At 40.4% G+C, this 23,361-nt stretch overlaps 1 protein-coding gene across 2 annotated transcripts in view; it reads right to left on the bottom strand.

Annotated features, from left to right (window-relative positions):
• Nucleotides 1-13,396, bottom strand: part of DCP1B (decapping mRNA 1B) — a 46,832-nt gene extending 33,436 nt beyond the window's left edge. For both annotated transcript variants that reach the window (XR_010068351.1, XM_063309200.1), the window contains exons 1-3: nucleotides 13,238-13,396; nucleotides 9,415-9,455; nucleotides 1,617-1,744 (exon numbers count right to left, since the gene is read on the bottom strand). Coding sequence is in view for 1 of the 2 variants with exons in the window: in XM_063309200.1 (XP_063165270.1) it covers nucleotides 1,617-1,744; nucleotides 9,415-9,455; nucleotides 13,238-13,390 (322 nt within the window). In the remaining variant the exon portion in view is untranslated. The remainder of the gene's footprint in view (nucleotides 1-1,616; nucleotides 1,745-9,414; nucleotides 9,456-13,237) is intronic.
• Between the last annotated feature and the right edge of the window lie 9,965 nt (nucleotides 13,397-23,361).

The following is a 23,361-nucleotide window of genomic DNA, read 5'->3' as shown; positions in this document are numbered from 1 at the left end:
CGTCACAGGGTTGTTGTTGTGTGAAAAATAGGCAGAGGAAGGAGTATTAGGCATGTTCGTCGCCTTGAGTTATATATAAAAAAGGCAGGATGATGATGATGATGATGATGATGATGATGATGATGATGATACGCACATGCCATCTAAATGTTAAGAAACTCCATCCCTCATCAGTCTTAGCCAGCACAGCCAATAGTGACTGATGAGTTTTAATCCAAAATCTTGAGGTCTATGCAATGCCCACTCTTAATTTACACCACATATTTCCAATTAATAGTCCACCCACTTTTAAAGATAACATTATTTCTAAAATTCTGTTTAAAATATCAGATTCTCATTTTATAATATAAAGATCTAGTTAACCAGCATTAAAATGCAGACAGAAATGTGTTAGTCAAAATTATACATAACAGAAATATAGTTTATAGAATTTAAGTAGTAGTCAATTAAATAACAGTGCATAAAAGGTAATTTTCTTACAGTAAGCACTAATTTTGCTTCCCAGATTCAGTTAGCTAGACCAAGCAAATAGCTATTATTGAGTTTACTTGTACTTACAGATGAAGTGGAGCTATTTTTGAATAAACATTTGAACTGGAATAGGGAAAGTGTTCACTGAAGGAAAACAGCAAACAATATATTCTAAGTAATTAACAATAAAGGTAAACAAGACTGCTTTCAGAAGATCATATCTTAGCTTATTAAACTGAGATATTTATCAAGCCTTCTGTCTACATATACAGCTCTTTCATAGCATGAGCAAAGAAAACAAAAAGTCCTTAATTACCATCGCTTTTTGTTTCATCTGAGCCTAGCTAGGATAGCAGCACCTAGTTGACCTTGGCTGATCTTGAAAATCCAGCAGTGTTATTACTTGGATGAGGGACCACCAGTCCTAAATATATTTTGTTTAATATATATCTAGGGGAAGCCACTCTGTGAACAAACATTTGTAAAGTCCTTGGTGCTCTCTGAGCTTGGCTGTTCGCTTGCAGACATTTCATTACCCAACCAGGTAACATCATCAGTGCTGGTGAGTGTGGGGTTTGCTCCCTGTTTATATATAGTAGCTTGCCCTGCCAGTGTTGGTGGGGGTCTGGTTTTCTCCTTGGTAGTTCCTTAATCAGGGTATTGTTCTTGATTGTTTGCCTGGTGTTAATCCCTGTTTTTTTTTAGCTTTTTTTTCTCTTAGTTTTTTTCTTGTATCTTTTAAAAGAGACAAGGAAAAAGCTAAGAAGGAAACAAAAAGACCAGAACACATCCTCTCTAGCAGCTGACACCCAGATAAGCAGCCAGTTTGGTCTAGTGGTTAAGGTGCTGGGCTAGAAACCAGGAGACTGTGAGTTCTAGTCCCGCCTTAGGCATGAAAGCCGGCTTCGTGACTGTGGGCCAGTCATTCTCTCTCAGTCCAACTCACCTCACTGGGTTGGTGTTGTGAGGAAAACAAGAAGAAGAAGTATGCTCACCGCCTTGAGTCATTTATAAAAATAATACAGGTGAGATTAAAAAAAAATTGAAACATGCTTTTTTAAATAGATGTGATCATTTAGAAGCAGTGTGTAAGAAACACACTTTACCATAAGTTCATTTTGTTCATGTGTTAGTAAGTTACTCACATCTAGCATTTCTGTAGAGTAGAAAAGGATCCTGCAACTGGAAATCCAGATCCTTTGTTATGGGTTCTGTCCGATTTTCCATGCTCAGCCTATTCATAATGGTAAATCCGTACTTGGGGGAAGCTGACCTAAAAATGACCAAAGTTGAAACCATCAACAATCAATCAAAAATAATTATATTACAGTATGATTAAATGTTTCAAGAGAGGGTTCAAGAAAATGATTATTTTCTCAAAAATCTTAACTTCAACAAAGAGCCTCGGCCTCTATTTCTTTGAACAGCAGCTTGTAATTGTTACAATCAGAGGCATCTGTGGAAGGCTGTCAAGCCCTGAGAGGTTGGTGAACTCAGAAAACCATTTGTATCTCTGGAAAGGTCTTTATTGCTAGTAGGGTGGTAATGTACTTGAAAGCCTACCAAAGTAATTTTCCTGCACAACTTACTCCTAATGTAACTAAGGTAGAGTTACCCTAAGTGTTTCTCATGGGTCCCCCCTTCCTTGGACTCAAGAATCTCCTCTATAACTGTCCCTGTTTCCTCCCTTCACGATCTTGCTGCCTCCTCTCCATTCCCATGGCCTGTTAGGTCTTCTATCACACTACCTCACTCTTCAAATTCATGCTGTCTTCTAACATGGAAAGTAACAAGAGCAACAGCACCCCTCAGTCTGCGATGATGAGCCAGACTTCTCAAGGTCAGCCGAGAAGTCTGGAATGGAAAAAGAGGCTGATGCATTGTTAGGTGGCCAAAGTCGTATTAATGCGATGGGCGGCCTTATAAATGGATTAAATAGCAAGTAAATACAGGTGCCCCTCCCCCCTCGTTCATGTTTGATCTGAAACTGTGGTTTGTGAGGTAGGCATAGCAGGGAGCCCCCTTCTTCCTGGCAATCAAAGTCCAACATGGCCGGAGGCAGTTCAAGGGGGTTGAGGCCAGGGTGGAAATTTCGGATGGAGTGCCACTGTGCAGGGCAGCCAAAAGAGCAAAGATGAGGGGGGATGGGTGGGTGGAGCTGAAATGCCCCTGTGGTTTAAGTGCAGGAAGGCTGCCAAGCACCTAAATTTTGATCATGGGACCACAGGGGGCTGCAAAGGCTGTAACTTTGGGGACCGGGCGTAAGTACCGTTCGTTCAGTGCTACCATAACTTGGGTTGCTGAGTGAATTGTCGCTAAGCAAGGACTACCTGTACATCCATTGCCACTTTCCACTATCTTTCTATGTCAGGATAACCCTTCCAGTGATTTAAATATTCCAGTATCCTCCTCCTGTGTCTAAAATCCAGAATATACTATAATTTATATTCCTCCTCCTCCTGAGCCAGAACCAGAGGAAGAAGGGAAGCTGCAGAATGTAAGAGACAGGGAGCTCTTCCTGTAGGAGAAAGCAGCGATACATTGTGTGTATTTTCACAATAGTGGGCAACTGCAAATGAAAGCCCACCAGGCTGATTTGAGCCCTCACAGGGAAGGGGGCCAATAAACTTTGAGCTGAGTTTCTTGGACTGATGGGAGGAACATAGAAGCAGATTGAAAAACCATACCAAATCCCCCCCACCCAGCAGTCCTCGTGTTCTCTGTCCTATAAGCCTTGGCTGTCCTTCTATACACAGCTGTAGCCAAATCTAGCTGCTTCCTTAAGGTGAGCTGTGCTGCCGGCCTCTCTTGGGGAAAATCAGAAGTTCAAAGAACAGAGGCAGGAGTCTGGAGGGTAAACAGTGTGGGTGAAAGCCATAATTTGCTTGGAAGGAGACATGCCAATAGAGGAATGCAAAGTTGCTATATGCAAATTTTGCAAATGGCAACAAGTCACTCCAACTGTTCTGTTGATAGGATATTTAGCAATGCAAATATTGTTTTAATATTGCATTATTCCGCACCATCTTCCCATTCAATTCTTCGTGATGTGCCAATGACAGATGAATATTAATGTCCAGTAATTGAAAAGGTTCTTTGCAGAACCGAGATGTAAACTGAGAGCCATGAGATGAGATCACATGATTAACTAAGCCCCTGTATTGGAAAACATGGTCTAGAAACAGCTATGCAGTTTCCGGAGCAGATGGTAGCCCTTTACACGTAATAAAACGAGCCATCTCTGTAAACAGATCCACTACCAGTGGAATGGTCATAAAACTCTGCACATCTGGGAGATCCGGAGAAACTGTGTCCCATAGTCCAATGGTGGAAAGTAATGGTTGGAGCAAACTGGTAGGCTTAGCAGAGACAGCCTTGGCCCTTAACAGACATGACATGAAGAAAAGTAGTATTTGACATCTTCTCTTGCCCTTGACTACCAGAAATCTCTAACCAGAAGATGCAATGTCTCAAAAACTACCTCATGCCCTGCAGTTTAATTGTACAGAGTATGGAGGTAAGCTCGAAGGAATGCAAGAGCAGTTAAGTACATCAGCTCAACCCTGAGAAAGAGGACGGGGTAAGGAAGAAACTCAAGATTATCCCACCTGAGTTTCTTTCTCACCCCTTCTTCCTCAGGACTGAATTTAGGGCTTCTGAGGGCTTTACTGCTCTTGCATTCCTTCTTCAAGGTTATTTCTGTACATATTATCATGGCTAAATTGCAACGCCTCTTCCCACAGGGGAAGAGGAACATATAAATGACCGTTGTGAATAAATTCTTCAGCCACAGAAAAAAGGAGAAGAATCAATCTATGTGGTTCCCTGGAAGTGATCTGTCTGAACCCTGACATAGGGGTCCTGTTGTTATAAGTAAATCTTATCTAACGAATTCACTGCCTGCCTCATTCCCCGCCCCCAATGCCTCAACGATATCCCTTCCCAGGAAAGAGGGCCAAAACTGCTAGGCTTCAGGATTGTGGTAGGAAGGGACAGACAAAGAACATCAAATTGAGGCTTGCACAACAGAGCAGTCTGGACGTTTATCTTGTGAGCTAGGAACAGCAGTAACGTAAAAGTTTCAGCCGTCCAACGTAGACCAGACCAGGAAATTGACTCCATAAATTTGACTGGAATTATATTTATTGATAGACTATAGTAACAGAACTTCAAAAGACTGACTGCGTTCTCCCTCTTATATACAAGAGACTTAGGGCAGAGCCAGTCTCAATACTTCCTAACATTTGGTTTCCAGGCTTAAGGCATGTTTATTTTATCTATTTATTTATTTATTTATTTATTTATATTTTATCCTGCCTTTATTAGTTTTATAAATAACTCAATGCAGGGAACATAACTAATCCTCCTTCCTCCTCCTAGTTTCCCCACAACAACCCTGTGAGGTGAGTTGGTTGAAAGAGAGTGACTGGCCCAAGGTCACCCAGGCAGCTTTCATGCCTAAGGTGGGACTAGAACTCTCAGTCTCCTGGTTTCTAGCCCAGCACCTTAACCACTAGACCAAACTGGCTCTATAAACTGTTTCTGTAGATGTTGTTGAAGCCATCTCTGCATAGTTTCTCCAAGGATTTTTTTGTGGCTCTCTACATGAAGTTAAAGTGGGAGAAAAATTCCACCCACCTGATCTAATACCAGGTGAGGGTCTGAGCCTTTGGAAACATTCCAAATTCTTGTGATCTATCCAGCTATGCACAAGATGGGCCAATTCCTTTAGTAAATACCTCCACTGTTAAAATGCTTTTATTGCCAATAATTTTTTTATAGAAGATATCACAGTGCCACTCAGTCAGGAGGAGGAGTCTTGACTAAAATGTAGCCAAAGCTCAAATAATTCAAGGCATCACTTTGCACAATGAAGAGGCAGCTGAGATCCGAATGGTGGAGCAGAGGGTGGGAGGAAAAGCCAAGCCTCAAACCCTGAAAAGCTGCTTGTTCTTGAGTAGATAGACCTTTAAAACTGCCATTGTTTTGCAAAAGTTGAATTAGTAGTCTTGTATATGTTCAGCAAAATCAGGAATGAAGCACCCATAAAAGCTGGCAAAACTCTCAGAGTTGGACATCCTTAACATTTCTAGGTGTCTGCCATGTGAGAATGGATTGCACTTTTGCGGGATCCATCTGCAGTCCTTCTTCATACAGTCCTATGCAGGAAGATCAGCTGCACAGAGCCTGTATTTGCATAGGTGCTTTAACACATTCCTAACATGAGCAGATGCAACAAGGATCCTCTGAATAAATCAATATGTCATCCAGGTAAACTACCACTTATTTGTCCAGAATATCTCATTCATGAATTTGGAAAAGACAATGGGGCAATTAACTAGATCAAAAAGCCTTACTCTGTACTCAAACTTGCCATAACAAGTGTCAAAGACTGTTAAATATTCATGGTCCTCCTTCATGCTCTCAAGTCCAACTTAGTGAAAACATGTGCTTTCTGAAGGTGGTCCAGCAGACCCAAGCTAAAGAGGCAGTGGGCAATAATCTCTAATGGTCAGAAAATTGAGAAGTCATGAACTGGTCTCAAGGAAAAATTATCTTCTTTTTAATTAAAAAAAATGATGTAGATTCAGGAAGTGCAAGGAGGCAAATAAATCCTTTCTTCAGATTGTTATCCAGAAACTCCTTTATAGCGACCAACTCTTAAGTAGACATGGGATATCGTTGTTTAGCTGGGATCTGGCTCCAGGTAGCAGACTGCTAATCATATGCCCAATGTACAGCTTCCTTTTCCCCCAAAATATTAGGCAAAATCTGCACACTTTTTTGGTATTGAAGGGAGTTCAGGCAGCAGTGTGGGAAGGGTACAATGCCTGCAACACATGGTGCTGACATTGTTGTGAGGAAAATAAACAATCCCTTGCTCCCAGTGAATATCAGGAGTATGTGTCTGTGGCCAGTCTGCAGCTCAAAACAGCTGGGATGTGCAAGGAAGCAGACAAATAGAGATGAAAGAATTATTTGTGGTCATTTATTCTCAACTACAAAGGAGTTGTATGTGCAGGATGGGTCCTGCCACTGATCATCTCCACCTGCATAGCCTTCTAGTGGTTGTACCTGCAAGCCCAATTGCTGAATAATAGCCCCACTTATGAAATTACCAGTCACCCCAGAATTCAAAAGTGCTGAAGATTGGACTTCTGAGTCTGTGGGGGTGCAAACACTAATGGAGACTATAACGGTATTACTGCCTTCTCTCTGTTCCTGAGGTCTGCGAGGCATTCTGTCACAGGGGATTAAAAAAAAAAAGATGGTGACCATGACCTTATGATTAAAGTTCCACCCTTTTTTTTTACATTTGTCATATAGTCACAAGCACCATCTTGACTTTTTTGGCCCACCCAACTGATGCTCCCAATTATAATTAAGATCTTTCCCAACTACTTCAGGTTTTATATCATAATTGAATCATCTTTCAGAAGGTAGCTTCTTCAGTATAATGTATTTTTTGAAAATTGACCTAAATATTGTTTTGGAATTATATAAATATTAGTGGCATACCCTGAAAGAGCAGAGTGTGCATATTACTAGCAAAGGCTTTGCAGAGTAATAACTAGTTCTATAAACTTAGTTGAATGTTGCATTGTCCCCAGATTTATTCTTCATAATCTGAAGTCTCCTTCCAGTTTATTGATTCTCTACATACAAAGCATAAAGCTATGGCTTTTACTTAGAACAAGCCTTGTATCTTACCCAAGGCTTATAGGATTGCAGGCCAACTGCCCTATTATGTTAATACAAGAGCTGATACAAAATAAATTCATTCTCTAGATGCTTTGTCATCATTTCTCCTTTTTTTCTGTTACATTTTCAGCACATAGCAATCGAACCTAGTGGTACGTTCTAATCTGAACCTAAATTTAATATCTCTGAAAAGAATCAGGATAAATATCTGGGAAGTGTTTCAAGTTGGTAGTCCCAGAGGACATTCTGAGCCAGGAGATTGAATGTACAATACATGAAACGAGGCAACAAAAAATGAAACAAAAATGGAAGTGAAAGAAACCAAACACAATAACAATCAAGGCATTGCCGTGTCTGCAGATTGTTCAGTCTGTTTAACTGTCACCTCCAATAGGATAACTTTTAACATTTTAAAGCACATTTCTTTCCCCCTCAATTTTAGCAGCAGCAATCTCTAAACCAGTTTAATTATCCAAATAGCCACAGCTGCAAGATACAATCTGTCATCGCCGTTCCTTTTATTTTTAACACACTGAACCAGTTATCTTTCAAGAATAAAATGTGTGAATTTTACAAATGTTCATTTGTGAACACTCCATATGCAAAGCAAACAGGATGGGGATTATTTTATTTTATTTATTAGATTTAATATAGCTGCTCACTCCAGGCTAAATAAGTTCGAGGCTGATGTTCATGAGAAGCCAAATTCAGATACTCTTAAACATTCGGTGTCATTCCTTTGATTATTAATCATTGCAATCCCAAAACTCCTAGTGGCTTGCAGTATATTCTCAGTTCTTGGAAATATAATCTATGTTCTGATAAAAACAAAATACCACATTTGCCATTTATTTATTTTAATAATACCACTTCCACATATATATATATATATATATATATATGCAGATATTCAGTTTAAAAGGAGTGAGTAGGTGGGCCAAAAGGAGATGCCAAGAGAACATGTGGTTGGCGGAACTGGAATTAAATCAAAACACCACTAGAATAAATTGTTAATTTATATTTATTACAAAATTCCTATTTGTTGTGGAGAAGGTGTAGCTATGTGTAAGTATGCAGATACAGATTTCCTTATTATTTCCTGATTATTACTTGTTCCTTCCTACTAGGTCAGCTTGCTAGCCATACTATCTTTGAGATATGGTCAGTGAATAGAAACAATTTGGTTTACTGGGCCACTGGTCCCTGTCTGATTCCTCCCTGTCGCCACTCAGGGTCAATTCAGCTTGCAGTGAACGTTTTCTTACAAGGGCACTTTAAGCCGTTCACATGCATGGGGGGGGCAACATCTTACTGCTTACATGTGTGTGTGTGGGGGTACCTTTTATCACCATACCACTCACACTAGATGTTCATTGCAAACATAATGAAATAAATGAATTGGATCATAGTAGCAGGAGCTTTACAGAGGGGAGGGGAGTTATCTGCTTAAGAAGCCGCAAAATACCCACAGAAGTTAAGGGTATTAGCATGATCTTAGAAGCAGTTTCCCTAGAGCAGTGTTTCTCAACCTTAGCAACTCTTAAGATGTGTGGACTTCAGCTCAGTTCAGAGTTGAAGTCCACACGTCTTAGTGTTACCAAGGTTCAGAAACACTGCCCTAGAGTACAACATATGGGCGGTAACTCTCTGGATGACCACTAGATGTCAGCAAAGGAACACAGAAAATTAATTCCTTGCTGTCCTCATTTTTGCTGGCCAGATTTCATAGCCTTAACTTTCCCCTTCCCTGACTGGAGGCAGAGTTCTGACTTCAAACAAAGAAAGAGATTGTTCTCATGACATGACAGCATCAAAAGATTGCTGAGGAGAGCTGGGTTGTTAGTAGGGGCCCTCTACTAACTGGCATGGCCTTCAAACAAGCAGAAGTTCAACCAAATAAACAGGCAACAAAAATGTAATCCTCCACTATCTGTAATGTAATGCCAGGAAGAAACCTATCCTTTCAACTTTATTATTTTTCTAAAAGGAGAGAGAGTGAAGGGCTCCCTTCCAAGGTTTAATAAATTTGCTGAGCAGGTTATTTTAAACTCCTGATTTATCATATTAACACCCATGTGAGCGTGTTTTATTTGGGTGTTTTGATAGCTACACCAGAGGAAAATAATATTCCAAAATTTGTAACTGCTGATTCAATCAATTAATTCCCTCGCTCTTTCTCTTCTGTTTTGAGCATGGAAAGACTTAACAACTCTAATTGGAAAAACATTTTAATGGTCTCACCTTGTATAAACAAATAGTGTTCCTTCCACATCAGTCTTCTCCTAAAATTAAATACAAAATGCAGAGTTGTTTTAGTGATATCATACAAACATGCAATCAAGCTATTTCAAAGTATATAGACAGGTAACTTGTGTTTTTACACCAGTAGGTGATAGCTGCCTTTTTGGCACGTTAATGTATTCTATATTAATTCTCATTTTTCAAAACATATATTTTTGCCCCCAGCAGTACACCATCTTAAAACCTTTGTGCTGAGTATATGTTCTAAAATGAAATGTTCTCTTTACTAGGAAGAATTAGGGACAGGTTTTAATTATTTTGTGATAACAGCCATTTTTTCAAATTTTGAGGAAAAAAATGTGTCTCCTTTACTGAATAATAATATTTGTGGCTGGTGTCCTATATTTAGACCATCTATACTCAAGCAAGCAACAGGAAACACTAAACTTCCTAAGAACACTTTCATTACCATTTTAAACTCACAGTACCCTAAAGGAGTTCCTATATGGCATGCTTTATTGTTGTTATATAAATCATGACAAGACATCTGTTACCTATATGATTTTAAAATGCATCAGAAAAAGTGCCATGAATTTGAAACTAACAAAACTGGTCATAAAATATGCAACTGGTCCCTACCCCATATTTTAAATTTAAAATAAATTTATACGCAATGTAATTATACTTCTATTGACAAACCACGAACTATAGCTCTGAAAATATGAAGGGTATCTGACCACTAAAATATATTAACAAAGAGACAGAAATCTATTTTCCTGGGTATAAATAAGTCTGTGCAGTGATTTAAAAAGGTTTTAATAAAGCCTCACCTAATAACTATCAATATAAGCAAGTAAAAAGACTACGCAGAGCAAAGTAGAAAGCATTAGCAGGTTAAAAGCATTAGTATGGATACCAGCATCTTTATATACCCTGTACAAAGAGTGCTTAGTCTTAGTTTAGTATTACCACTATCCTGAAAATAGCTATGTAAAAAAAAAAAATCTATATAGCAATACATATAGAGTAGGGATATTGCATCAGGGCTGCAAAAATAGGTATCTCTGGATGTCAGCAAGAATATACAGAAAACTATGTATCTTTGCTGCCATCTACAGAACACCCAGAGCTTTACAGCTCATATATGGTATAATAATAGATATATTATTAATATCTGCTTTTTTCCTATCCTGGATATGATTTCAAACATTATGCCAGGAATGTAACTTTCAACAGATGACTCCCTATTTTGTGACATTTTGGTCAGTCCTAACAAACATATTGTCTAATTCTGGATTCTGGAATAAGTATGCACAAGTGATCCTATATGCTGGGTCCAAAAAAGCACAAATAATTAGATTGTAATGTAATCACACTCAATAGTCATATTTTGGGATTCAGCATGCAGTATCTTCTATGTATTCCAGAAAGGGAAGAGGAATAAGGAAACACAAGTTTGGTGCAGTGGTGAATCAAGGAATGTATCAGGAAAGGATCACTTAAAGAAAATAAAAAAGGAAAAGATCACTAAACAGAAGAGACAGCAACACCAATCAACACAAATACCACCTGAATCATTTTACATGAAAAGGTGGTATAAAACTGCTAATGATAAACAGACACTGAAAGGAGAGCCAGATATATGCAATGACCTATAAACTTCAGATCAGTTTGAAAACAGCTTCACCAAAACAAGTGAACAGTGTTAATATATAGGCGTGTTATGGTTTATTTATTGCTAATTTGGAATTAGTTTTTCCTGGTTAGGCAGGGTTGCTGCAAGTAATTCTTTTGAAAAGGCAAGGCTAGGAAAAGCAACTAATTCCAAATTAGAATCGAACCCTTCCGAGCAGATTGGCCGGAAACAAGGTTATCCCTTCATCCAGTCAGTTCACTTTGATAGAAGGGAGAGAAAAAGAGACACAGATGACAAAAGCTGTGTTGCTCCATCACCCACAAGCTCTGCCCGTTTTGTATGTGCTTCATGATGTAGCACAGATAGACAAAAGGGGTGGTGCAACAGCATGATGTTGCTTTCATTATTTTGACAAAATATAATTTCATTATATCCTGCCAATGCCTCTGGACGGGGAGGAACGGCTGCGTATTCTACCTAGCAGATACATGTGTCATGTTCACTGTTTCAATGTGCACTGTACATCGTAACGTTTCACATGCCATGGTGCTGACGCACGTTTCTGTTGGGAGGGAGCTGCTGCTGTGAAACCTTGTGCCAAGCTCTGTATCTGTGTTCATTTCAATGGAATGTGTTTGGGTTATGTGCTCTGCTCAAGGACTTTTCCTGTGGACCATCAGAAGCCGTTAGGAGCACCTGGGATTGTGAGCCTGGGAAGATTCTACGGGGGGAGGGATCTCGTTTGTACCGAGGGTTTTTAGTTTGCATTTGGCACGCTTTTTCCATTCTCAGCTTTCTTTGTGATCCTGCATACTATTCTTTAATAAATCAGATATCTTTGTGATCCTGCTTATGAGTCTGATGGTGTTTTAGGATAGGCAATCCTTACATAAAGCGTTTATGATCTCTCCTCCAATCACATGGAAATAGGAAGCAACCTGAAGCGAAAGCTTGCTGCTTGCTGCTACTGGTAGCAACTCAGCTCAAGTTCAGCTCCCAGTGAGTATGCGGACACACCGCACAGTTTTCTTGGCAGCGTTATGGAAGTGGTTCTTCCAGGATTCGTCATGGAGAAAATCTATCCACGTGGTCACTAAGAGTCAACAATGACTTGATGGCACATAATCAATTTTTAAAGAAACCTTCCACAATGGGGATTTTTTTTACTTCCCAGGCCAGCCTTCAACTCTGGCATTTCCTGGGGCTCTCTTCTAGCCCAAACTTGATTACTGAGGATGCGCGGTGAAGAATTTTGCCATAAGGAGCTCCCTTATTGGCACTCCCCTCTTTGCCGGCTAAAAATCACCTATCCCAGTCATAGGTCACTAACCTCAATGTACTTGGGCAGCCCCATTCTAGGCGACCAAAGCCATGTGCACTAACAGCAGGCTGGCTAATGTTCTGCACCATAACCTTATTATCATTGCGGGAATGGGGATGGGGGGATTTGGGCCTTGCTTTTTGGACCATCCATATTATCAATTATTTTTTAAACTGTTTTAATATATTCTCATACTCTTCTAACTTGGTGCTAGATTGTGGATACGTCTCTGTTTTGAATGGGAGGTTGGATGTGGTATGTAATTTGGCTGCTCCTCCATTGGCAGGCTGCCCCACTCCACTCCTTATTCCAGTTTCTCTCCGGCTTATCTTGGCAGCCAGGGCAGTTCTGCTGGCAGATCTCTGGGGTTCATCAGCAGAAAGTGCTCCCTGATGCAAGAAAAGGGTTTCTGCAAGCAAAATTGACATGTGCTTCATTTACACCTTGTGCAGATAACGCCTCTTTGTTCCGTTTAAAATAAGCTTAGGCAGCAGAGAACAGCCAAATGCCTCCTACAAAGAACAAAACGGAATTAAATTGGAAGAAGGCGCTCCTCTTTTTAACCGTTTCGGTAAAAGGGCAGGGATCATAATGGTCTTTGCCCAAACGTATGCAAAGCAAATTCGAATAAGAAAGACGACTTCGGGTTAAAAGGGACGGGAGAATCGTTTAGAGAGTTTACGGGAGCTCCCGCTTGAGTGGATGCCACGTAAAGGCTTGAAAGACGACCCCTCTTCTCGCTCCTGTACTATGGAATTTACGGTACGGGAACGAGGCTGCTGACTTAAAGCAACAGCTACTTTATTCCGTCTTCCTTCCACTTCCTCTCCCCCACCACTGTCCCGGGATTACACTCACTCACGCACCCACTCATTGGCGCGATGCCCGAAAGTGTAGAGCGCCACCTGGCTGGCCACGTCCAAGATGCTGCTGATGTAGGGGTCGTGCCGCTGGAGAGCCGCCAAGCTGATGTCCAGCCCCTTGCCCAGTGGGGCAGCCCCAGCCACTAACGCAGCCATCTTGCCTCCGAGAAAAACAACTCTCCGAGTTCGGAGCAGGCACGACTAATCAAAACCCAAAAAATCGATGGAACACGACGACTTTTCCACCGACCGCAAGGGATCGCAAAACCGGGCGATAAGGAGACCCGACAATCGAGCACCGATTGCTGTTAGCGCAGGATTGTTGCCAGTAGCAACCGCTCCGGCTTTCCTCTAACCTTGGTTTTTGATTCCTCCCTCTAGTCATTTTTTTTTAAAAGTACTCTTCCAACTAATTAAAAAACCTAACTCCCTGCAACACTAATCTTACTCTAGGAAATAAAATGCATATTCTTTGCAACTCCCAAAGACATTGCCAAATGAGATAATCAATATAGGGAGAACTCATGACCCAAAGAATAGAGAAGACTCAACATTGTTACATGTACGTTAAGGTGGAGGAACCCGGTAGTTCCCCATAATCTTGATATCTTGTTGCCAGGGTACAGTCCTTGTCTGGAAGGCTTCAGTCTGGGTGCAAATGCTTACGCTTGATGGTTTAAAGCAGTGTTTCTGAACCTCAACAACTTTAAGAAGTGTGGACTTCAACTCCCAGAATTCCCCAGCCAGTTTGTTGGCTGGGGAATTCTGGGAATTGAAGTCCACACTTCTTAAAGTTGCTGGAGTTAAAAAAACACTGTTTTAAAGTGTTGCCTGTAGCACTGAAAGGAAGCACAGCCTCCCCGCCACTGAGATTAGGCACTTTTACACATCTAGAAAAAACTTTTCTCTGCTAGATGGGTCAATAGGCCTGTCCTGAAGCTGTTGGAAGGACTGACCTATAGACTCACCAATCCCAAGCCTTCAGTTCATATTAATAACTCTCCCCTTGTTTTAAACACATGCATTTTGAGTTAAATCAAATACTAAGGTGGCTGGGTCAGGGGATGGTTTTTCAAACTTTTGTTTTTCAAAGTTTAACTACAAAACTTTGCTTCTATGCCAAGGCAAACAAATGAAAGGGAGAGGGCACAAACATAATTTGATTCCTTTAAACTTATTTTTCATGAAACGTTAAGGTTGATTTTTTTGCAAATGTTAGACATTTTTGCTGCTCCCTCATTCTCTGACAACTTCCTAAGTTTCTGGGATCCTTACCATAGAATTTCCCAAATGTTTTGATAATATTGGGGAATACTATCTTTTAATAATAAGCTAGAGATGAGAAGGAGTCTGGGAGCATCATTTCTGACTTTTTAAATAAAATAGATTAAGAGGCATACAGTACACTTTAAGCTTAAAGCATATGCCTTTTAATAAACTATTGTTAGCTGGAAAAAGTGCTCTCAGATGCCTTCTGATTTTTTGCCATCATAGACATAGTTCCCCTCCTACCATGTCTAATAAGGTAGAGTTAACTGTATCTGGCTGCAGAAATCTGGATACCCACTAGGTGGCAGAAAATAATTATTTTCTGTAATAAATTATTTTTGCTGCCATTTTAAGGTTGTTCATTTTTTCCATAGCCGAGGTATGATAGCTCTGTTTTTAATGCTTGACATACTATTTTTAATTATGACATATATAGCTTTCCTTCATTAACAGCCAAATGGAGCATTCTCTAATTGCCCAACCACAAGTTATTAAGGCTTTTTCTCTTAAAACAGTAAGGGTAAAATCTCTTCTGAATTGAGCTTGACTCCTGGTAATTACATAAACACTCCCATGTAATTTTCTTGACCACAGAAAATTTGTCATTGGCTTCTTCCTGGATCTTTTTATCCCATCTCCAACCTTTACAGTCCCCCATCCAAATACTAATCAGATTGTTCCTGATTAGCTTTTAAAAGATCAGCCAAGGTCATGGTAGGGAGCAGGAAACAATCACAAATCTCTGTGGAGAAGGCACATATTCTAAAACGCAATTGTCCAATGCATAATGGCCCCCCATTTGTCTGCTTTCCTATTCACTCAACAGATATAGTATGACTGACAAGGCAATTAGATGACAGCTTAATCAATCATGCAATATATTTTAATAAAGATTGATTCAACTGAAATGGTGGCATGGAACACATGTAGGGTGAATTGGCTCCTTTGTTTAATCTGATAGTCCATTTTGAATTCAAGGCCCTTCTCTTTCTTTCCTCTGATAATATATTAATTTTTTCTGGCCAAACCAGCTGAAGATACTGGAAAAACTGCTTATGCAGACTAGGAAAAAAAAAAGGTTCAGATAAAATGCACATATTTATGCACAGATGGATAATACTGCCCTCTAGTGACTTGTTCTTAACTGCTACCTATAAAATAATAATTATTGTTGAAAACTTCCTTAAGGCCTTAACCTAACATGGAAATGTTTATGTCAGAATTGCTAGATCTGGGCTGCAAACATTCAGCAATCACCAAAATATAGCCCAGAATTGAAGATTTCTAACAGATCAGCAGCCCAGGTTTGCCAGCTGTAGTTTAACTAATTTTATACCATTAACCACATAGTTAAATAATACAATGTATTTTCAGAATCCTGAACCATTTTGAAAAAACTTTTTCTAAATAAGATCCAGGGTGGTTCAGTGGTTAAGGTCTTGGATTTGAAGTGGAGAGAACCAGATTCTAATCTACCCTCAACCAAAGAAGCTCTTAATATTTTGCTAATTTGTTTTTTTATTGACGAATTAATTATGACATTCAAATAGAGAATGCTTGATAGTGATTTTTCCAGAAAATTATGTTGCTTCTTAGCGTAGCTGATGTTCCTGTACTAGAAAAATATGTTAAAATATGTTAAAATTTACTAAAATAATCTGACCAAATATATTAAAATAGTTTGTCCAAATCTTGGTAAATGCTGAACCAGATATGATCCGTACCTGCCCTACTCTAACTTCCAAATTCAGAGGTGAAAGAACATATGTGGTAACAGAACTTGACAACTGGCCATTCTGGTGAAAAGACTTGGGTTGTCATTCCTAGCCTTACTAGAGTCGTTTTCTGGTAAAATAACCAGGGTCCTGGAACTGATCTAAGTTCTCAAAATGAGGATTGGGATTCCATTCCATTCCATATTCTAATCAGGTTCTTGGACAAAACTGCTTAGGTTGCCTAGATGGCTTGTACTGAGGACTGGATTGTGGGATTGCAAGCCTGTTGATGTCAGCACCTGCTCATTCAAGCATTCACACACAAAACCTTTGATCAGGGAATCTGACAGTTGATTCTTTTGGTTTTTGGAAGTTGAAGATGAGCAGCATCAAAAGCAAATTCACTGTTTTTTCAGCAGAACTTTGCACTTCTCCAGAGATTTCTTCCCAAACCTTCTGCACCTGCTTAGTGGGTCAGCTTTCTTGTGGAATGGGCCCAGCTTGACAGGCTCTCCTACTTTCATAGGCTCAGATGTTGTTCTTTTAACTGTGTCTTCTGTACCAACACAGTTGCTCTAGGTCTTTCCACATAGGTAAATGCTCTCTCCTTCACTGAACTCTTTGAAGCTCAGGTCTTTTTGGCATGACAATTTCATGAATGAACTGAGTAAAAACGGAAAAGGGTGCATACACATTTTGTAGGCTCTGACTGCATATTCCCACTTCCTTTGTTTCTCTAAGATGGGATTCTGCATGCTGGAGCTATTGAGGTTGGCAGAACTCATTAGAGGTGCACCTTTTTTGGCTGCTAGCAGCCAGTACATCATGCAGTTCTCATCCATTCAACATCCTTGATACCTTTCTTTCCTGTTTATTTGTCATGGGCTTTAGAGCAAAGGATTGCTGTGGTTCTCAATGACAGGTACCATAAAGTAATGCTGGATAATTAGTCAAGAAGCCCTAGGACACTATTATTTTCCCCCCCACTTCTTCTACTGCAGGAAGTCAACAGCAAACCAGAAATAATTCCTAAAAACTCCACTTTCTCACCTTTCTCTGCAAACCAGGGCTCCCCTCATTCAACCTCACTTGCTTCAGCTATAGAAGAAACTTCAGTGCCGGTGAACTCATTTATTTCTCATTAGACTGCCAGCTATGATTCCTGTCCCCTACTTCCATTTCACTCAGCCCAGTTCAGGGGAAAATACACCAGTGAGGCTTTACTGCCTTGTTACTATCAGGATTTATTGGAATAACACAATTTACAAGCTTTGCTGAAATGGTGTCCCGTTGAATCAAATTTTTTGCTTCTGTTTGTGTTTGTTAATTCACAGAATTCTGGAAGTTCTTAGGATTGGGTAGAAATAAAATCAGTGACTATCAAGCTTGAAGCAGAGTGAGTGAATTCTGATTGCCTGCCATTCTCCAAGTTCAACGATTGCTAGTCTTGATTGAGGAATGATTGGCTGATGATGCTCACTGGGAATTCCACAGGTCTATCAAGGGCTATTGTTGTTGTTTATTCGTTTAGTCGCTTCCGACTCTTTGTGACTTCATGGACCAGCCCACGCCAGAGCTTCCTGTCGGTCGTCAACACCCCCAGCTCCCCCAGGGACAAATCCGTCACCTCTAGAATATCATCCATCCACCTTGCCCTTGGTTGGCCCCTCTTCCTTTTGCCCTCCACTCTCCCTAGCATCAGCATCTTCTCCAGGGTGTCCTGTCTTCTCATTATGTGGCCAAAGTATTTCAGTTTTGCCTTTAATATCGTTCCCTCAAGTGAGCAGTCTGGCTTTATTTCCTGGAGGATGGACTGGTTTGATCTTCTTGCAGTCCAAGGCACTCTCAGAATTTTCCTCCAACACCCCAGTTCAAAAGCATCGATCTTCCTTCTCTCAGCCTTCCTTATGGTCCAGCTCTCGCAGCCATATGTTACTACGGGGAAGACCATTCGCACCTAGAAATACAAAGTCTTTCACTGCTTCTACATTTTCTCCCTCTATTTGCCAGTTATCAATCAAGCTGGTTGCCATAATCTTGGTTTTTTTGAGGTTTAGCTGCAAGCCAGCTTTTGCACTTTCTTCTTTCACCTTCATCATAAGGCTCCTCAGTTCCTCTTCGCTTTCAGCCATCAAAGTGGTATCATCTGCATATCTGAGATTGTTAATGTTTCTTCCAGCGATTTTAACTCCAGCCTTGGATTCCTCAAGCCCAGCACGTTGCATCATGTGTTCTGTGTACAAGTTGAATAGGTAGGGTGAGAGTATACAGCCCTGCCATACTCCTTTCCCAATCTTAAACCAGTCCATTGTTCCGTGGTCTGTTCTTACTGTTGCTACTTGGTCGTTATACAGATCCTTCAGGAGGCAGACAAGATGACTTGGTATCCCCATACCACTAAGAACTTGCCACAATTTGTTATGGTCCACACAGTCAAAGGCTTTAGAATAGTCAATAAAACAGAAATAGATGTTTTTCTGAAACTCTCTGGCTTTTTCCATTATCCAGCGGATATTGGCAATTTGGTCCCTAGTTCCTCTGCCTTTTCTAAACCCAGCTTGTACATCTGGCAATTCTTGCTCCATGAACTGCTGAAGTCTACCTTGCAGGATCTTGAGCATTACCTTACTGGCATGTGAAATGAGTGCCACTGTTCGATAGTTTGAACATTCTTTAGTGTTTCCCTTTTTTGGTATGGGGATATAAGTTGATTTTTTCCAGTCTGATGGCCATTCTTGTGTTTTCCAAATTTGCTGGCATATAGCATGCATTACCTTGACAGCATCATCTTGCAAAATTTTGAACAGTTCAGCTGGGATGCCATCGTCTCCTGCTGCCTTGTTATTAGCAATGCTTCTTAAGGCCCATTCAACCTCACTCTTCAGGATGTCTGGCTCTAGCTCACTGACCACACCGTCAGAGCTATCCCCGATATTGTTATCCTTCCTATACAGGTCTTCCGTATATTCTTGCCACCTTTTCTTGATCTCTTCTTCTTCTGTTAGGTCCTTGCCATCTTTGTTTTTGATCATACCCATTTTTGCCTGGAATTTACCTCCAATATTTCTAATTTTCTGGAAGAGGTCTCTTGTCCTTCCTATTCTATTGTCTTCTTCCACTTCCATGCATTGCTTGTTTAAAAAAATTCCTTATCTCTTCTGGCTAACCTCTGGAATTTTGCATTTAATTGGGCATATCTCCCCCTATCACTGTTGCCTTTTGCTTTCCTTCTTTCTTGGGCTACTTCTAGTGTCTCAGCAGACAGCCATTTTGCCTTCTTGGTTTTTTCTTTCTTTGGGATGTATTTTGTTGCCGCCTCCTGAACAATGTTGCGGACCTCTGTCCATAGTTCTTCTGGGACCCTATCTACTAAGTCCAGTCCCTTAAATCTGTTCTTCACCTCCACTGCATATTCCTTAGGAATATTAGTGAGCTCATATCTAGCTGATCTGTGGGTCTTCCCTAGTCTCTTTAGTCTGATCCTAAATTGTGCAAGAAGAAGTTCGTGATCTGAACTACAGTCAGCTCCAGGTCTTGTTTTTACCGACTGTATAGATGTCCGCCACCTTTGGCTGCAAAGGATGTAGTCAATCTGGTTTTGGTGTTGTCCATCTGGTGAAGTCCATGTATAAAGCCGTCTCTTAGGTTGATGGAAGAGAATGTTTGTTATGCAGAGTGAGTTGTCTTGGCAAAATTCTATCAGCCTATGTCCTGCTTCATTTTGTTCACCCAGGCCATGCTTACCTGTAATTCCAGGTGTCATTTGACTGCCCACCTTAGCATTCCAGTCTCCCGTGATGAAAATAACATCTCTTTTAGGCGTGTTGTCCAGTAGGTGCTGCAGATCCTCATAGAACTGCTCTACTTCAGCTTCTTCAGCATCTGTGGTTGGGGCGTATATTTGGATCACTGTGATGTTAGATGGCTTGCCCTGAATTCGAACTGAGATCATTCTGTCATTTTTTGGATTGTATCCAAGCTCTGCTTTAGCCACTTTACTATTAATTATGAAGGCTACTCCATTTCTTCTGTGGTCCTCTTGTCCACAGTAGTAGATCTGGTGGTCATTTGATGTGAAGTGGCCCATTCCAGTCCATTTCAGTTCACTGACGCCCAGAATGTCTATCTTTAATCTTGACATCTCACCAATAACCACATCCAATTTGCCCTGGCTCATAGATCTTACATTCCAGGTTCCAATGGTGTGTTGATCCTTAGAACATCGGATTCGCTGTTCACCACCAGCACCGTCGGCCGCTAGCCGTCCTTTCGGCTTTGAGCTAGCTGCGTCATCACATCTGGGGCTAGTTGAACTCATCCTCTGTTCCTCCCCAGTAGCATTTTGACCATCTTCCGACCTGGGGGTCTCATCTTCCAATGGTATACCGACATATCTGTGGTTGTACTGATCCATTTAGTTTTCACGGCAAGAATACTGGGGTGGGTTGCCATTACCTTCTCCAGGGATCGCATTTAGTCTGACCTCTCTGTCATGACCTTCCCGTCTTGGGTGGCCCTTCACGGTTTAGCTCATGGCATCATTGAGGTGCTCAAGCTCCAGCACCACGACAAGGTAACGATCCTTTGCTGAAGATCAAGGACTATTAGTCTTGAAAATTCAGGGTTACCTTCAGGTATGAGAGAACATGACTTCAAATACCAATTGTAGGGGAACAACAGTGGAAGAGGGATTGTCTTCATTTTGTGCTTGTGAGCAGCCCAGAAGTACCTGGTTGGCCACTGTGAGAAACAAAATGCTGGACTGAGATGGGCCTTGGTTTGATACAGGAGGACATGACTATTATTACATTCTAATGTTTCATACCCTTGGGTAGTAAGGTGAAACATGAGATTTGCTGATGGGAATTAAAATAAGTTGGGAGCGATTTGCAAAGGAATTGAAAAAGGTGCAGCATATCTCAGAATCATCCCCTAGATGTGCTGGCTGGGGACTGGGGTGGGCTGGGGTTGTTTGTTTCTTCTTTTTGTTTTACACTGAAACACTCTCATCAATGCCACTACGGCATTCCCTGTGGATCACTGCACTTTCCTTAGCCTGACTTCTTTTTTTTCTTCCAAGTGGGCAGTGCACACTTCGTTACATTTCTGTGAGCACTGCAGCTGTGATTCATAAGTATGTATTAGCTGTGCACTCTGAATATTGAAAAAGATTGTTTTTACAGGAGGAAATGGTTTTGAATTATGTCCTTGCCCAGAATCTAAGTAGAAAATAATAAGCCTCAACTGATATACATTTTTTTAAAAGTAAGAACTCGGCACTTCCAACTTTGAAAACTTCTTTTCAGCATAGGTTATGACATGTATTAAGCCCTGTTCTCTTTCAATATTCTACTCATACACATGCACACACATATACCCCAGCATAAAATCTAAACACAAGATATTACAACAGCAGGTATCTTCCCAAAACATTAATGAAAGTGATCAATCAAATCTCAGTGATCCATTACACAGAATGTGTACTTTTCTTACTGCAGTTCTGGTAATTCTTTAATTTCTCAAGGAGTAAAAATGTGGAACACATCCTAAAGTCCATTCAGGTTTTGCTTTAAATGTTTTAGTGCACACTCATATGTGCGTGCATGCATACAAACACACATGCATATATATGCTTTGAATATAAACACAGACTGTAATATCAAATGTGTGTTTTGTAATATATAAATGTGCCCCAGAGTTATAGGTGGCAATCAAGTCTTCCTACACTTAATAGTGCATAAAGCATCAGGACATTCTTGAATTAAGACTCCATTTTTGCATAATCTTTTCCCATGTGACAATCATTTAGAATTACATTTGGGAATAATCTAGCAATAAAATATTAGCACAGTTATTCAGGCTGGTTCTCTGCTAGACAGGAAGACGTCTGATTTCAACTGGGGCCTGCCTTGCATATCTACATTCTTTGCTGTAGGGTGCTTTTTATAACTATAACACACCAAGCTAAACAAAAACGTTTGAGGCTTAGCATGTTGTATGAACATAGCCAACTATATTTTAGTCAACAAATCATAATTAAGAGAAAAGATAGAAGAGAAGAAAGGAACCCAGCCTATGTATTCCCCAGTTCTGATTCCTGTTTTTATCCCTCACCAACTCATCTTGTGGGAGTTGGTGGCCTTACACAATTTCTTCTATTTATTTTAATATTAGGACCCCAAGGATGCCCTTTTCAAGACATTAGAGGCCTGGTTGTTCCCTTGGGCATTTGGCCCTGGCTGTTAAGAGAGTCCTGCCAGCTAATATGTTGGATTATGGTTTGAATGTGAATGTGTTTTAGACTTTGGATGTGTTATATTGACAGTTTTAGGTTTTTTAAACCAATTCTTTTGGGCTGTTTTTCAGTTTTAATCTTCTGTTTGCCACCTAGAGTTACTGCTGTGAGATGGGCAACCATATAAATATTTTAAACAAACAAACAAACAAACAAGTTTGGGTTGGGGAGGTAAGCATTGGAGTGATGATTCTTGGCTTAAGTGATGGTCCTACAACCATGACACAATGGTCCATATAAAAAAGTACTGGTATATATTTTCATAAGGCCAAAATGGATGAGCCAAAATGCCAGATATCCAGCTCTCATTTTAAACATAACCTGGCTTATCCAAAATTTAAGGCAAAAGATGTATTTCTGCCCCTTTTGTTATACAAATAAGGTAAGGAAAACCCAAAGAATTCCATGGCTTATGGAATTCTTTCCACCCCCTTTTCCAGCAGGGGCTATAAGAGGTGTCTGTATTTTCTTCTGCTTCATAAAGTAATACGTGTGTTTGTATTATTGATAACTTACACCTTATTTGTTGCAAACTGGTGATTTTTAAAAATGTGTGACATATTGAAAGGCCATCCTGCCAATGTGTGCACATGCACATGCTGTACAGTACTGCTTTATTAATAGTGCATAAAGCAGGAGAGTGCCTGAGCATGAGTGAGTGAGTGAACTCGAGTAACAACACCATACCAGCCAAGAGGTTGGGGTGGGGAGTGATACAGTGTGTAATAATACTGCAGAGTAATCCAGTGTTATTATCCAGTCTCCTGGTATGTTGGGAATACAGTACAGTATTCTTTCTTAGGGAAAATGCAATGGGAAGAGGATTTGGATTTGATCGTAATAGCAGT

The sequence above is a fragment of the Candoia aspera genome, chromosome 7 (genome assembly GCF_035149785.1).
Source record: "Candoia aspera isolate rCanAsp1 chromosome 7, rCanAsp1.hap2, whole genome shotgun sequence".
Lineage (NCBI taxonomy): Eukaryota > Metazoa > Chordata > Lepidosauria > Squamata > Boidae > Candoia > Candoia aspera.
The sequence above is the reverse complement of the archived record's forward strand: the minus strand, read 5'-3'. Positions and strand labels throughout refer to the sequence as shown.